A 15,664-nucleotide genomic window follows, 5' to 3' on the forward strand; every position below is an offset into this window, starting at 1 on the left:
GGGGATGTATCTTCATATACTTATATTAAAATGAAGGAAATACATCCCCACATCCAGCCCGTTACTATACAAATTAGGCAAATACACAGTGGCAGACTGCACAGTTCTTAGACACTTGAGGACTGAATCTGGTATTGTTAGGGTTTAAGTGAAAAAGTACAGACTGCCCAATCCGGGCTGAAGGACGCGTGTATGCGTTTTGTGGGACCCAAAGTATTAACCGCACCATCTTTAAATCCCTGCACTCTGCCTAAGCAGAGACTGGCAACAGTTACTACAGACCAGAAACACTGGGAAAACTCCCGCAATCCCCATCAAGACCCCCCACGCTGTACTCTCCCATTTTTGGACAGCCCCTGCCATTGGTGATGAAGCTACAAGAGAGGTGTATAAACGGGGCAAGAGGGACTTTATGCTTTCAGTGTGTGAGAGAAGCATTAGCTTTATTTTTCCGCTCTGAAGGGTTTGCTCTCAAGCCCGCTGACAACATTAAGTCAACGCATGAAGTGCTGAAACTCGGGAATTTGCCCCCGTCAGCGCAGTGTGTCACATAACGAACACCCAGTCCAGACGGTGTTTGATATAACTGCGTTAAACTACACACCTGGCCTACTAACTCAGGTAGATAACCTGTTGAAAGAAAAACATTTCTCAACAAATGAGGCACATGGTACATTAAATAAAATACCTAACCTAGTACATCATGTCAATATAAAATCAAATTTGTTGCATGTTGAACAGCTCTTCGGAGAAGCGGATTGAATTATCATGCACAGCTAGTGATGACAAGATTACTGTGCATTAGCTTTCATTAACTAATATGCCAAGTTCATATATCACCTGAGTTAAAATTAATGTATGGCATGACGAAGGCGATCTATCAATAAAATAGAAGACCCCAAGAATCTGCAACTTCACAATGCATTCCCTTTTCCTTCCCAGAGACCACAATCTCCTAGATGTTATTTTGTCAAATGATGCATTTTTGTTTCAATCTAACAATGGACTAGAGACACGAGAGAGATGCTTGAAAGCACCCCTTATGGAAAATATTCCCCTTAGATTAATTATGCTTTCTACAGGATAGGCAAAATAAAACCTTACAAAATCTGGGGGGATGGAAGCAAAGGGAGATAATTTTTACCTGCATATTCAGTTTTGTTTATCTATTTTAGAATTAATTGCATCTCTCTGTAAAAGACCGCAAAAAGATTTTGTTAGGTTCACTATATCTCATTTGATCTGTACATGTTAAGTAAAAAAAGAAGCAAAACAAGAAAGATAGCCACCCTGTGTATGTATAAGCAGATAAGCACACAGTTGCAAACAAATGGCTTCCCCAAATCGCTCTGGAATCTGAGAATTGGCTCAATTCTTTCTAGCTCAGACAGTCCCAAAGCATGCCAAGGACTGCTAATTCACATCACGTTGTCTGCAATCTCTGCTCTCCTATCTATGCAACTTCATTTCTCCGTAAAGACTGAGCTTTCATGGTTTTAAGGCATACAAACAATATCTTAGCACAGTTGTGCTCCCAAAGTCTTTGTTACAATTGCTTTATAATTACCATTTTTCTAAGCTGGTTTGATATCCATTAGTTAGATTTAATGCATGTTAAAAGAAAGAGCTAATGGGCACTTATCAGGAATCCAAATAAAAAAAAGATAAAAAACCCCTTTCACTTTGCCCTTTATACCACACATCACTATAAAAATACACAATCCTCTCTGTCTACTCATGTGATATAAAAAGCTAAAACTTCATCCAGTTTTTACTGATAACGTTGATTCTCTATTCAGCCTTATCTTACAGTTTATGTTTTTTAATGGCTGGTAAATGGTTGCAGAATCATTAAAGGTTGGTTAACCTTCTCAGTCTAATTTTGACCTACAAGACACTTAATTTAATCATTCCCCCGTAGAAAAGGATTGAATCATTATGTGCAGACATGTGGTGATGGCTGTATTACATTAGATCTTCATTAACCCAAGTTAATAATGGCTTTGTACTAATGGAAACCTCCCCTTCCTCCTAATTTTTTTTTCAAAATTGGAAAGCTCACTTAGTGAATATTCTGCATCCGATGCTAGATAGCGAGAAGACACTAATTGTTGATGGGAAGACTAAATACTGAAAAGCAGTGTAAAATTTACAAAATTTCCTGAAAACAGCATTTTCAATTCAGAAGAGTTTCTTGATACTCGTTTTCTTCCTCACTGAGGATGGGAATCTCATGCCCCTACTCACAATAGGAGCACTTCACCCTTTAAGTGGCTTCATTCCTGCAACAAGGTCTCCAGAACTGAATGCTTGCTAGAAAAACAAAGACGTCAAAACCAAGTTACAATTTAACTGCATCCCACATGCTCTAGATAGAAAACTAAATAGAAACAGCACTTCCCTTCTGAAGGATATTCCTTCAGTCGTAATTGATAGCTACTGTTATTCTCTTTGACCATTATTTTTGTAATCATTGGCAAATTTTGACCTTCCAAGCTACTAACCTAATTCATAAAGGATGTCAGTTCCTAGTTAGTGGAGGCATCAGATTCTCAGCCTCAAACAAGGTGAGAGTCAACATAATGAGAATAGAGCAAGTGGGCCTGGAGAGATGACTGAGCAAGCTGAAGAGGCTGCCGTCACCCGGAACTGAAATAACACCTTATTGTTAAAAATGAAATAAATATCCCTAGAGGGAAAATGAATGGATGCCCTGAATGCAGCATACACGTGGGCATGGCTGGATTTGAAGGTAACTCCTGTACAGCAGCCTGCAGCCTACTGAGACCCCGTGTACTGCAGAGAAATAACAGAAGTAAAACTTCAAGATGGGCAAAAGCACATCCAGCCTCTGAGCAAATAGTTTCGACTGCATAAATCGATGAGCCTCAGCTTGGCTGAGTTCCTGCAGATGAATCCTCTCGATTCCCAGAGGCAAATTCAAAAAATTGAGAAAGCGTAACTTAGGACAAGATATCCTGAACACCATCACTGACCTGTGCTTAAAAGTATGACTGGGTTTCATGCTTAACTGACGGCATATGCAACTAGTGAAATCATGCAGACCAGGCTGCACAAAACCTGAGACTTAACACACCTTCCACAAGGCTTGAATCCAATCCCTGAATTTTGACAATATAATATAAAATAATGTAATAAATATAATATGTACTATAATTCAATTTTAATATAATAAATATTAAATACTATAATGTATATAAAACTATATTATTATAGCATTATAATAATAGGAGGTGCCAGCTTCACCTCCATCCCTGGAAGGGTGATGGGACAGTTCATCCTGGAGGTCATCTCCAGGCATGTAGAGGAAAAGAAGGTTATCAGAACTAGTCAACATGGATTCACCAAGAGGAGATCAGGTTTGACTAACCTGGTAGCCTCTATGATGGCATGATGGGTCAATGAAGTGAGAGCAGTGGATATTGTTTACCTCCACTTCAGAAAGGCTTTTGACACTGTCTCTCACAACATCCTCACAGGTAAGCTTAGGAAGTGTGGGTTGGATGAGAGGACAGTGAGGTGAATGGAGAACTGGCTGAATGGCAGCGCTCAGAGGGTCATGATCAATGGGGAAGGGTCTGGTTGGGCCTGTCACTAGTGGTGTTCCCCAGGGCTCTGACCTGGGTCCTGTCCTGTTCAACATATTCATCAGTGACCTGGATGCTGGGATAGAGTGCAACCTCAGCAAGTTCGCTGATGATACCACGCTGGCAGGAGTGGCTGATAGGCCAGAAGGCTGCGCTGCCATCCAACGAGACCTGGACAGTCTGGAGAGCTGGGCCAAGGGGAACCTCATGAAATTCAACAAGAGCAAGTGCAAGGTCCTGCACCTGGGGAGGAACAACCCCCCGCACCGGTACAGGCTGGGGGTGACCTGCTGGAAAGCGGCTCTGCTGAGGAGGAACTGGCAGTGCTGGTGGACAGCAAGGTGACCATGAGCCAGCACCGTGCCCTTGGGGCCGAGAAGGCCAACAGTGCCCTGGGCTGCATTAAAAGGAGTGTGGCCAGCAGGGTGAGGGAGGTTCTCCTACCCCTCTGCTCTGCCCTAGTGAGGCCACATCTGCAGGGCTGCGTCCAGTCTGGGCTCCTCAGTTCAAGAAGGACAGGGAACTGCTTGAGCATCTCCAGCGGAGAGCTACCAAGATGATCAGCGGACTGGAGCATCTCCCTTGTGAGGAAAGGCTGAGAGACCTGGGCTTGTTCAGCCTGGAGAAGACTGAGGGGGGAATCTCGTCAATGTTTATAAATATCTAAAGGGTGGATGTCAAGAGAATGGGGCCAGACTCTTTTCAGCGGTGCCCAACGCCAGGCCAAGGGGCAACGGGCACAAGTTGGAACACAGGAAGTTCCAGGTAAACATGAGGACAAACCCCTTCCCTGTGCGGGTGCCCGAGCAGGGGCACAGGCTGCCCAGAGAGGCTGTGGGGTCCCTTCCCTGGAGACATTCACCCCCCGCCTGGACGCGGTCCTGTGCCCCCTGCTCTAGGTGTGCCTGCTCACGCAGGGGGTGGGATGGGATGATCTCCAGAGGTGCCTTCCTTCCCCTGCCATTCTGGGATTCTGTGATATTGTTTGTTAACTGCTGGTTAAAAGGAGGCTGAGTGGACTATTGCAGTGTTGTAACTCGCTTCTAGAGCAGTCTCAGAACATGATTTCCACATTTTTTTTTCTTTATATCAACACGGCCATTTTCAGGAAGGAAAACCATCAGTCTAGGGATTTGCATTTTTTCTCACCTACAGTACTATAATTCACTTCCTTGCTCTTGGGACTGGATGCTTCTGAAAAGGAAATTAAGAGCACAGATTTCATAACCACTCACCTCGAAACAAAATGGAAAGCACTACCACATGTGTCTGCAGAAAAACAATTTCTTATCTTACAATTGTGCTCGGCTGAGCAAAAGAACTTTAAAAAAGAATACTGTGTATCCTAAGACTGTGTATAATGTTTGGGAGAATAGAGTCAGGCTGGACAAAGCCATTTTTAACAGCATATAAAGTGCAGGGATAAGAGTAGCACCCACCCAAGCCACAGAAGATGGCACTGCACTGACGCATGTATTTAGGCCTGTGATGAACCCAGAAGTAACGTACCCAACCTGTGAAGAGTTCTGGGACAACTGGGAGAATCTGTTGAGACCTACTCTGGCTCTTGAAGATTTTACCCTCACGTGATCTCTGTGAAACATACAGCATTTGCATTATTTCTAGCTTCTGGTGCTACCAGCAGGAACGGGCACCTGGCACACACCCTGGCCTTCCTGAGCCATGTCACTGCCAGCAGCCGAGTCAGCCCGGGTCCATGAACCTCTTCAGGTGCTCTGTTGAATTAGGACTTTCCTAAATAAAGAGTAAATCAATCTACCTCCAAGCTGGTAAAAGAATATTGAATGTTCTAATTAAAAGCAGCACTATGGTGTTTTTGGAATGGTTTGTAATGGAAAAAAGGGTTTTCACTCAGTGTCCTATTCCTTTTATAAAATGAAGCATCTTCTCTCTTCAGGTCTCAGGCATTCCTGCTTTTGCTTCCTCCCCTGCCACCTGGCAACACCCGCCCTGTTCCTTCACTGAAAGAACAACCTGCAGGACACCAGGCGCCTCTTTATGAATTGTACTGTCAGGTTGGAGAATAGGAACACGCCAGAAATGCAGAGTCCAAATTCTCCACATGAATATATATGTACACACACACAAATGTAACTATATGCCTTAAAAGATTAATTTCAAAAGCCTTAAATTGCAGTTTAATTTGAAAACTAATTCAGCTTCATAATTGGCTTTCTGTTCAAATCACTGAGGCTAAAGATTTAAATTCTTAATATTCAGATGACTTTCAAGTTTCTGGCCCCATCTGTGCATTAGTCCATTGTGTTAATCTCTGAGGGAATCTCTGCTGGCATAGAAATAAAATAAACAAACTGGGACAGTAGTAGAATAATCGGCTTTTAAAATCCTTGGGTTCTTTATATACTGCTTATTTTTATGAGATTTCTTTAACTCAATTTGCCACATATAGATTTGGCTCCCAGCTATTTAATTTTTCACGTGGCACGCTATCAACAATTATTGTATCAGAGTTCCATGAAATCAGGAGATGGGGAAATTTTAAATTACAACATTTCTCATTTAAGAAATACTAATAGCCCTTTATTTTGGAGGACTGTCCATATTTAGCACTCTTTCACACCACTCCCAGGGAGGGTGGCAGGAGTAAACTATCCTACACACCACCATGAGAAAGAAGGAGCTGGATGAAACCCTAGTTCAAAAGAAAGCACGTAGACTTTTGCTATTGCCTTGAAAGGGACCAAGATTTATCCAGAGAGTTAGTGAAGTGGAAAGGATGAATGGGAATGGAAAAGGCCAGTCTGACAGGAACAAATTGTTTTGGAGAGATGTGTTAATTTCTGACAATCTTTTTGCTAAAACAAAATAGATACAACCCAGAGCAAAGGACTCGAGTCACTGCTGAGCATTTCACGTTGACCTTTTCAGAACTGAACGCTTCAGTTAAGTAAGACATCCACCTCCTACGGTAAGGTATATTTTGCGGTGGTTATATCAAAACTAAGCTTCTGCAGTGACCAAAATAATCTTTTTTCCATCACATTTTTGTTTTATGATTAAATTCCCTTTTTTCTTTTATATTTAAGCATTTTCATTCTATCTTATCGAGCAATTTGGTTTTTTTGGGAACTGTAGAATTTCTTTTGAAACAGCCTTCCCCAAGGACACCCCTGGGATGTTGCAAGCCCAGAGGTGCAAGTGCAAGGGCTGAGCTCATGGCAGGCAGTAATTGGTGCTGTAGAGGGGAAAAACCCACCCCAAACCCCAGCCCCTTTCTGCTGTAAGGCAGTGGAGCTTGCGCGGCACAGCTCAGAGATGTGGGCTTTGAAAGGGCACCAGAATACTTGCAGGGCAGGCGGCGTTGGGCAGTGAAGCTGTGCAACCCGTCCCGCTTTATCAGCTCTTGAAAAGCAACTTCTGCAGCTCCGGGAGAACTTTGCTGATTAAGGCTGCCGGAGGGACCAGGGGAATTTCAGCTCAAGCTTGCAGTTGCATTTTTAAAACTTGGCTGTGTTCTTCATATAGAGGTAAAGTTCAAAGAGGCAGAACATTATTCAATATGAGTAAAACATGGCCTTTTAAGATACATTTTCAAATAGTGGTACTTTAAATCAGAACAACTTGTGGAGGGGGAGACTAAGAAACAAAGATGGTCCTGTGGAAAAGGAAATCCTGCATCGCTATTCCTGTTCTGCATTTTTGGAAGGGCCTGCATTTACACATTTAAATCGTCCAGCTGCATGACGTTAGGCTATAAAAGCTAGAAATGCTTTAAAATGTTTTCCAGAGAGTATCAGAAAAGGAAAAAGAAATGCAGTTCAGTGTAAGAGCCAGCACTCATCTGAGGATGTAAAGGGGCCAGGCTGTGACACATGTGTTCACACTGCAGAGAACTTCACTCCACAAGAACGAGCTCCTGATTTCAAGAACACCATGCAATAGCGTTAAGACAGTATTTCAATTATGTTATTATAATCTTAACCAGCAACAACAACCTATTATAATTAATAATACTCAATGATTTCTTTTCTATTCCTGTCGAGGGTTGCTTCAAGGTGACTAGTACACTGCAGAGAGCAGGCTCCTTGGAAACCCAGGCAGTCTGAGTGCTCTGCAGTCTGGGAAGCCCCTTCACTTAAACCCCATCAGACTGTCTCTATTTGTATTTTAGGCTAAAGCAAACTTGCTTCTTCCGTGGGAGGCTGAGTGCCCAGCAGTATCACACCGCGCTGAAGGTTGGAGTACACATCCCATTTTCTTGGTTCGCTCTACCTCCTTTTGGCTTATTCACTGCAGTCAGTAGGTCACATCTTGGCCGCCCTCCACCCCCTGCCATAGTCAGGCACAATTTGCAGCTGTCCTACAGGGTCAGAGAGCACGGCACTCTCTTCCAGCTCACTGCACCCTGGCTACTAAGAGGGGACCGTGCTGCGTTTCGTGGCGCAGCATCCTCCGGAGGCACAGCCCTGCCTGCAGCGCCTGCACACCGGATGCCTTCGCTTCGCCCTGCACCCTGCGGGGTGCCCTGAGAGCACCGCAGAGCCCTTTCCTGCTCTCTTTGAATGGGATCTGCTCTATTGATCCTGCTGAATCCTTACAGGGGCTTTCCCTGCTGCTCAAGGTCACTGTGCCCTGCTCAGTCTGTGCTCAACAGCATATTTTTGACGATCTTGCTCTGCAAAATTTCCATGGGTAGAGATTGAGCTCCATATGTCCCTTTTTCCTTTTTTTTTTAAAATCTGGGCAAATTTCCTACTGACTTCAAACAGCCATTGGCTGCTCACACTAGCTGCCCTCAGAGTCAGCATTTATTTGGGATACTCTGATACTCTAGCTACTTTTCTCATAAAAGGTGCGCAGAATTATTAAGAGCATTGCAGATACTGTGGTAATCGAGTAATACTACATTTTTAATCACAGCCATTATAAATGGGCATATGGAAGATGTGAGAAATAACAATTGTACAGGATATCCGGGGAAGCATTTTTGGTCCTTAGGCATAGTTCAATAGCAATGAACTGTGGAAAATGAATGCTGAACTCCTGTAACATATAATAAGATTTTTTAGTTTGCTTGAAGCAAATCTGTACTTTATACATGGATATACACGCATATGCATATATATATTTGCAGATGCATATACAAATCTAACTTACTGTTGAATCAATACTGAACACATTTTACTGTTTCCTCTAAGAATACGCAATGTCTTTCATTTGTCGACCATTGCCACAAACAATCATGAATTCTGCCCACATATTTTTTCTCTTGCAAAGGCTGGCGTTGTACCTCCTTAGTTATTATAATAGTCTGAAGCATCTTGAACTACAAAAAAGATCCCAAATCTCTGCAAGATCTACGCTTAGCTAAATATAGTCTAGACTTGTCTCTACGCAAAACAGGGATACGTAACTTGGAGGCAAAGGAGGAGTACGCAGACACCCACAGCAACTCTATGATCTCTCTATTCCTTTCTCAAAGGTACAACGTCGTGTTTATTGCCAACTACATGGAATGAGGGCCTCGGGTACCCAAATTCCCAGGAGGTTCTACAACAGCAAAGAACAGAAATTCAATGCTAATATAAACCTTTAAAAGCATACCGATTAAACAGGTTAGAGGGAAAAAAGCTCCTAAAAACATCAAAGACAAATGTAATTGCTTTTGAATAAAAACAGATTGCTTTCTACCTACCTGCCTTAAAGGCAAGCACTCCAGCCTGGGATACAGAATACCAAAAATCACTGGTAGAAGCAGAGGCACAAGTATTTTGTAGGCAAAGTTATCCTATTCTGATTTAATACCTCAAAGGCTTATCTGGATTTCAGACAAGAAGCGGATGCAATTTACTGCTTCTTTCACACAAATGAGCAGAGCTAGTTAAAACATTTGGGAACACTTTGAATATTGATCTGTCCTAGAATAAGATGTAAGAAATTTGATTTGCTACGGAAATGTCATATCAATCTTCAAACCTTGTTATGCCCCACAGTGGCCTTCAAATGAAAGCCGGAAAATCCTCCGGGAAGATGTCATTAGAGCCATCAGCTCGGGGACTTCTCGCATCCCCTCTGCTGAGCAGGACCGGGATCAGCACTTTGAAGCCAGTACGTCACCACCCAAAGCAGATCAGGAAGGGAGCTGTACCTATTCTTTCCCCCCCAAAATGTCACATTCTGTCCCCATTATGTGTCACCACAGCAGCCCATTCCTCACAATGCTGAAAGACAATAAATCACGACTGTGAATCACCTTGTTAAAAATAGTGGCCACTGGAGACTTTCCTATGACACCTCAGGCAGCGGAGAAGCCATGATAAATGTTTGCTGACAGAAAACAAAGTCACACAGTATTTAACCCCTCAGCTGGCAAACACCGAGGATAAAATGTGTCTTGGAAAAATCTCCCTCTCATTTTAGGAGATTTACAAATGTACTGGTGACAGTTTTCACAGTATAATTTCTGTTTAAAGAACAAATACATGCATATTAGTTATGCTCAGCAATAAGCTAAAACAACCATATTGTTGCTATGCTTTTTTTGCTATTACCCTGCTACCATATTGGAAACTGCAGGGTTACACCGCACTTAAATAACAAAACAACAACATAGTTGAAAATAAAACATTAAAGACCCTTATAACTGCATTTTTCCAAGCTTGCAAATACGTTAATGTAAAAATCATCACTTGCATTCCATGAACTTTGGGTTTTTTCCCATTTCACCCTCTGAAGAAAAGCCCATGGGGATGGAGGATGAGCGAGCAATTTCAGTGGGAATATTCCCACTTCAGTAGGTTTGCATCAGGCCCCAAATAAGAAAGTATTTTCTGCACACTTTGGGACACAGACCTATTTGGAGTCTGACTGGGAGCCAGATATTGGGTTTGCAAATGACTGGATTAAATACCAAGGTGGCAGATATTCAGCATTTCAGGCAAAGGGTCAATGAAAGGCCACTGCTGGGTTTGGCTTCAGTACTCTGTAGTTAGAATAACAACCTTGTACACATGTAATGAGTGTATGAGATTGGCAATACAGAGAATCACTCCACAAAACTGCTGCTTTTCCAAAGTCCAGATCTAGGAAGGGACCTCCAGGATCCCTCTAAGCCAAGTCTCCACTTTCTCTGCATCCAGAGAAAGAGATACCAGATTGTTCTCACCTCCATCAGTCTTCAACAAAGAGCCAGCAACAGCAAACCTCTCCTACGTTCTCTCTATTCCAAAAGGAGGCAAATCCATGATGCCAGATTAATGTTTGAAAGCCTGTGATAACTTTAAGACTTTTTTTCAACTGTACCTGGTTTAGAGCCTTCATCAACAGATCCATTATAGACTTGGTTTATAAACTCCGGTCTGTTGTCATTCATATCAATCACATAGATGTAAAGGTCAATAGGATTCTCCACCTTGTTTCCATTCATATCCACTGCATGAGCCCGGAGCTGGGAATAAGCACAATGAAAGCATAATATCAGCAACTGGATTTGTCACAGAATGAGAGACCATGTTTTAAAGGAATTGACTTCGCCTCATAAATACTTTCTCAAAATTGAACTGAGCGGGTATTTAATTCCAGCAGAAAGCAGCAACGTGGTTTCCATCTAGACTCTAGACACAGACAGTTTTTCAAGGCTTAACATAATATTGAAATAATATTTTAAGATAGCAGTTGTCAGTGGAAACACTTTAACTATAGTATAGTGAGGCTATCTCCTTCACTGCTAATAGATCGCTATATTTTAATTTTTAAGACGTGGTGAACCTTGTCTGAGAATCTGAAAAGCAAATTTTGCTTAGTTCCAAACACAGCAAGGAAATGAGTTTGACTTGAGAGGTTTCTTATGGGAACCTGCGGCCTTTCATACCCACAATAACAGGGATTAATAAGCGAAGAGATTTCAGAATGGCATTAGTATTGTTTATTCTTTGTTTAATCACGGTCTCTAGGAACAGCAAGAGCTACCGACCCCATTGCTCTATGCACCAGAAGACATAAAAAAAGTCCCTTTCCTGCACATGATGGGAGCCCCTGTAGCACTAAGAATGAAATATTTTTCTCAGGCTTAACTGAAATACCCAGTGATGAAGCATTACAATAACCAGAGCCCCAGTGTTAAGTCCTCAGTTAAAGTGGAACTGCGTCTTTATCTTATTAGCAATAACCATCAGCAATAATACTCGAAAACAAGAGCATCTGTTTTCTGAACAAAAGGGACAGATACAGCATGTCAAAATGAGTAATTAATAAAACAAAGCGATCAACAATAGTCTGGAACAATCAGTAATCAGGTGAAAAAAATGGATAGCTTTCTCATTAAAAGGAACAGATGGCTACTCTAAATGGTGTGCGCGTTGAACGGAGCTGCCGGTGTTGGCTTCAGGAAAAAAAAATAAGACAAGCAAGGAAAGGGCTGCACAGCCCCGATGATGGCTGGGCAGCGGAGAGGCATCACCTGGGTGCGAGCGCTGCAGATTTTGTTTTAGCCTCTCTTCATTTCAGCACCGGTGAGCATTGCTGAACCTCCGCACCGCCACGAAAATTGGGGATGGTGCTCAGGACAGCTGTGTGACATCCTGCAAAGCTGGCGGGATGAAGAATGAAGGCTTCGGAGGACATTAGCTTGGCACAAGGGTTGGCTGGAATAGCGGGGCTGAGGGACGGGGACCTACCCGCTGCCCCGCAGTGAGCATTTTGTATGACACAAGCCCCGCGAACGTGCCGACACACAACCAGCTCATGTCTTCAGAGGGGAGGCGCCTCTGGTCCCTCGCAGCAGCTCCCCGGCCCATCGGGATGCTGCCAGGAGTCAGAGCTCCTGTGCCAAGGAGGTCTCTAGCTCCTCTGATGCATGACAAATAAATGTGCTAATTGCATTAGCACTGGTTTCCGTCTTTCGCTCTCGCTGTGCTGTGATTGATGCAACTTTCTTCTTCATGTACAGTGTTCAGAAGTCCAGAGCTTAACAAAAGAAACTGCACACTATTAGGATGGGCTGGATTAACATTTAATCAAGCAAAGAGAACAAACTGCCACATGAAATGAGCTGGGAGAAAACCATTTTTTTTAAAGGAAGTTAAGCAGCACTTTTTCTTTAAAGACTGAAAAAGTCTGCTTTCATTTTCAATACAGGATGTACCACTTGTATTTCATGACTTGTAATGCTCTTAATACCTGCATTTCTTGCCTGCATAAAACTGCTTCGACTCCCACCTGTTGAGCTAGCCTTCGTCACGTCAGATGTAGCAGTTCAATAACTTCACCAATCAGAGGTCATACTGCCTTTGAAAAAAAGTAATTCGGAGTTAAAATTAAAGTTATTATCTCCAAGCTGCGGCAGCACTGGGCTCTCTCTTGCTGCATTTCCAGCAGCGGAAATGGTTCCATTCAGAGATAAAGCTGGTATCTTCCCCCTCAGATCTGACTCTCCCCCTGCAAATTTTTAATTACATTTGATAGCTTTTGTTTGAAATCTCCAAGGGTAAGGGATTTCTCAGCAATGCACATCTATCTGCTTGTTGCACTCACTGAGCACATGTACCCACAAATGCGTTACTGCCTGCACTCAGGTTAAAAAAGATTCAATAAGCAAGACTGCAGGAACCTCATCAAACCTGCCGTGACATGCACAAGTGCCACCTCTGCCCTGAGCCCCGCACCAGCCCCTGGGCTGAGTTATGAGAGGGAGGACAGTGCCTAGGGACACGGGCACTTGTGCCCTGGCTGATGGCTTTTGGGCAGCCGGGATGACAGCACCCACTCCCCCAGCCCAGCAGACCCTGCCCCGTTATGCCCTGGATAATGCTGGTGCTGCTGCTGCTCTTCTTCTGCCCTCCAACGCAGTTGTTACTGCCACCCTATCTGCACACCCCTCTTCTCTCTTCTGCTACTTTTTTTCCTGACTTCAATTAACTTCTTCTTCTATCTTGTGCTTGCTTGCATGAATTTTCTCTATTCGTACCCTTTTAACATTTCTCTAACGCCTCCGTATCCTTCCATAACACGTTGCTCCTCTGTGGTCAGTGCCAACTGCAGCAGAGGCAGAAGAGAGGCTTGAGTCAGAGGGCTGAATCTAAACTCAGCTCAATGGGAGCTCTTCCTCGTTAGAGACCATGCCCTGTTAGAGACCATTTGCAGTGGAGGGAGCAAAGGGAGGGGCAACTCCAGTAGGGCAACCTGTCCACTGGGAAACTAGTCGTATCTCCAAGGCAGATCAGATACTACATTTCCTTTCCTTAATTCACCTTCTCGCTTATTCTCCAGCACTACTCTTTGTATTGATGAGGCAACCTCAAGCCAGACAACACACTTTGTTCTGGAGTCATTCTTCAGATGCCGAGACGGGGCTCACTGATGCGAGGCACAGTTTGAGCCTAATGTGGTGCTCTGCAGCTCAGGCTGCCATCTGCTCCCACCTGTGACCAAGCGGGTGTTTTGGTGGTAGAGTGATGGATGGGATGAAAAGCACATTCATGCGAGTGCTTTGCGGCACTGGTCAAGTGTCGTGGTTTAACCCCAGGCAGCAGCTCAGCCCCACGCAGCCCCTCACTCACCCCCCACCGGTGCGATGGGGGAGAGAATTGGAAGGGTAAAAGTGAGAAAACTCGTGGCTTGAGACAAAGACAGTTTAACAGGTAAAGCAAAAGCCGCGCACACAAGCAGAGCAAACCAAGGAATCCCTTCCCTCCTCCCCACGGGCAGGCGGGTGCTCAGCCATCCCCAGGACAGCAGGGCTCCATCACACCCAACGGGGGCTGGGGAAGGCAAACGCCATCGCTCCCAACGTGCCCCCTTCCCCCTCCTCCCCCAGCTCCATGTGCTGAGCATGGCGCCGTGTGGTGTGGGACAGCCCTGGGGTCAGCTGGGGTCACTGTCCCGGCCGTGTCCCCTCCCAGCCCCTTGTGCCCCCCCAGCCCCTCGCTGGTGGGGTGGGGTGAGGGGCAGGAAAGGCCTTGGCTCTGGGTGAGCCCTGCTCAGCAGGAACGAAACCATCCCTGGGTCAGCAGCACTGTTTCCAGCACAAATCCAAAACACAGCCCTGTACAAGCTACTGTGAAGGAAATTGACTCTATCCCAGGCAAAACCAGCACAGCATGGCCCAAAGTGTGATGGTTTTGCTCCGTCAGACACACCTGTCATTCAGAGCTGGAAAAGCCACTGCTGAAATGGCCAGTGAGCACAACCTGGGCCACGGGACACACGCCAACACAGGTCATGGAAGAGTATTCAAATGGAAGAAGCTGGTGGCTAGCTGGAGACACAGTTGAGAAACATTTATAAAGTTGGTTTGAAATATTTACATTGGCCCCAAGAGGGATAATGTGACAGGAGTAGAGAAGGAATAAATAATATTAAATGAAATACCTTGCAGAGGATTCTGAAAAATTAATACACGTAGCCAGCTCATCTCTAGCTGGTGTATCGCCCTGCTGTACACCAGCCAAGCAGCTAGCTCGATATTCTTTAGCAAATATTGTTTAAAAGTATGACAATCATTGCTATCATATTCAGCAGCAGCTACCACAGGTCTCTGAGGTTTTTCTACTGACAGTTTCCAGTGTAAGTGTAGCTGTTGGCATACAAATAATTCAGTATCATGATTATTGATTACACTGGAGGCTGGTGATATCTGAAGGTAGTTAGTCAAAGTCAACACAGTGAATTGTGTTAAATATGAATATTACTTATACACTAATACTACTAATACAAATACACATTATCAATCAGTGACAGAGCCTTTAAGCAATAAGCATACAATGTCATGCCTAATTTGTGTGCTCTTAATGGTGATTAAAAGTTCAAATTAGAGTATTGTGACACAAATGGCTGGCATTACTCACTAGAACTTGGTTCAAAATACCGGAATTAGCTCTTGTATCCCTTCATTTTTAGTAAACTTTGTTGTCTCCTTGCACTCAAACGACTCCTTCTCAGACTATAACCCACCTGTTCTGCTCTAGCCATTTCTGAGACAGTATTTTATCAGTCTGATGCTGAAGGCATACACATGTCTGGGACTGGATTAGGGCTTGCTTCAAAGTTTCCCCATAATGCACATTACTTGAGTATCA

The 15,664-nt window shown here is 43.9% G+C and overlaps 1 protein-coding gene across 1 annotated transcript in view; it reads right to left on the reverse strand.

The window, feature by feature from the left end:
- The window catches only part of CDH4 (cadherin 4), a 469,761-nt gene that overhangs the window by 91,097 nt on the left and 363,000 nt on the right, over nucleotides 1–15,664 (reverse strand). The window contains exon 6 of the mRNA XM_075108659.1: nucleotides 10,893–11,037. Coding sequence (XP_074964760.1) covers nucleotides 10,893–11,037 — 145 coding nt within the window. The remainder of the gene's footprint in view (nucleotides 1–10,892; nucleotides 11,038–15,664) is intronic.

Source organism: Phalacrocorax aristotelis, chromosome 13, assembly GCF_949628215.1.
Source record: "Phalacrocorax aristotelis chromosome 13, bGulAri2.1, whole genome shotgun sequence".
Classification (NCBI taxonomy): Eukaryota; Metazoa; Chordata; class Aves; order Suliformes; family Phalacrocoracidae; genus Phalacrocorax; species Phalacrocorax aristotelis.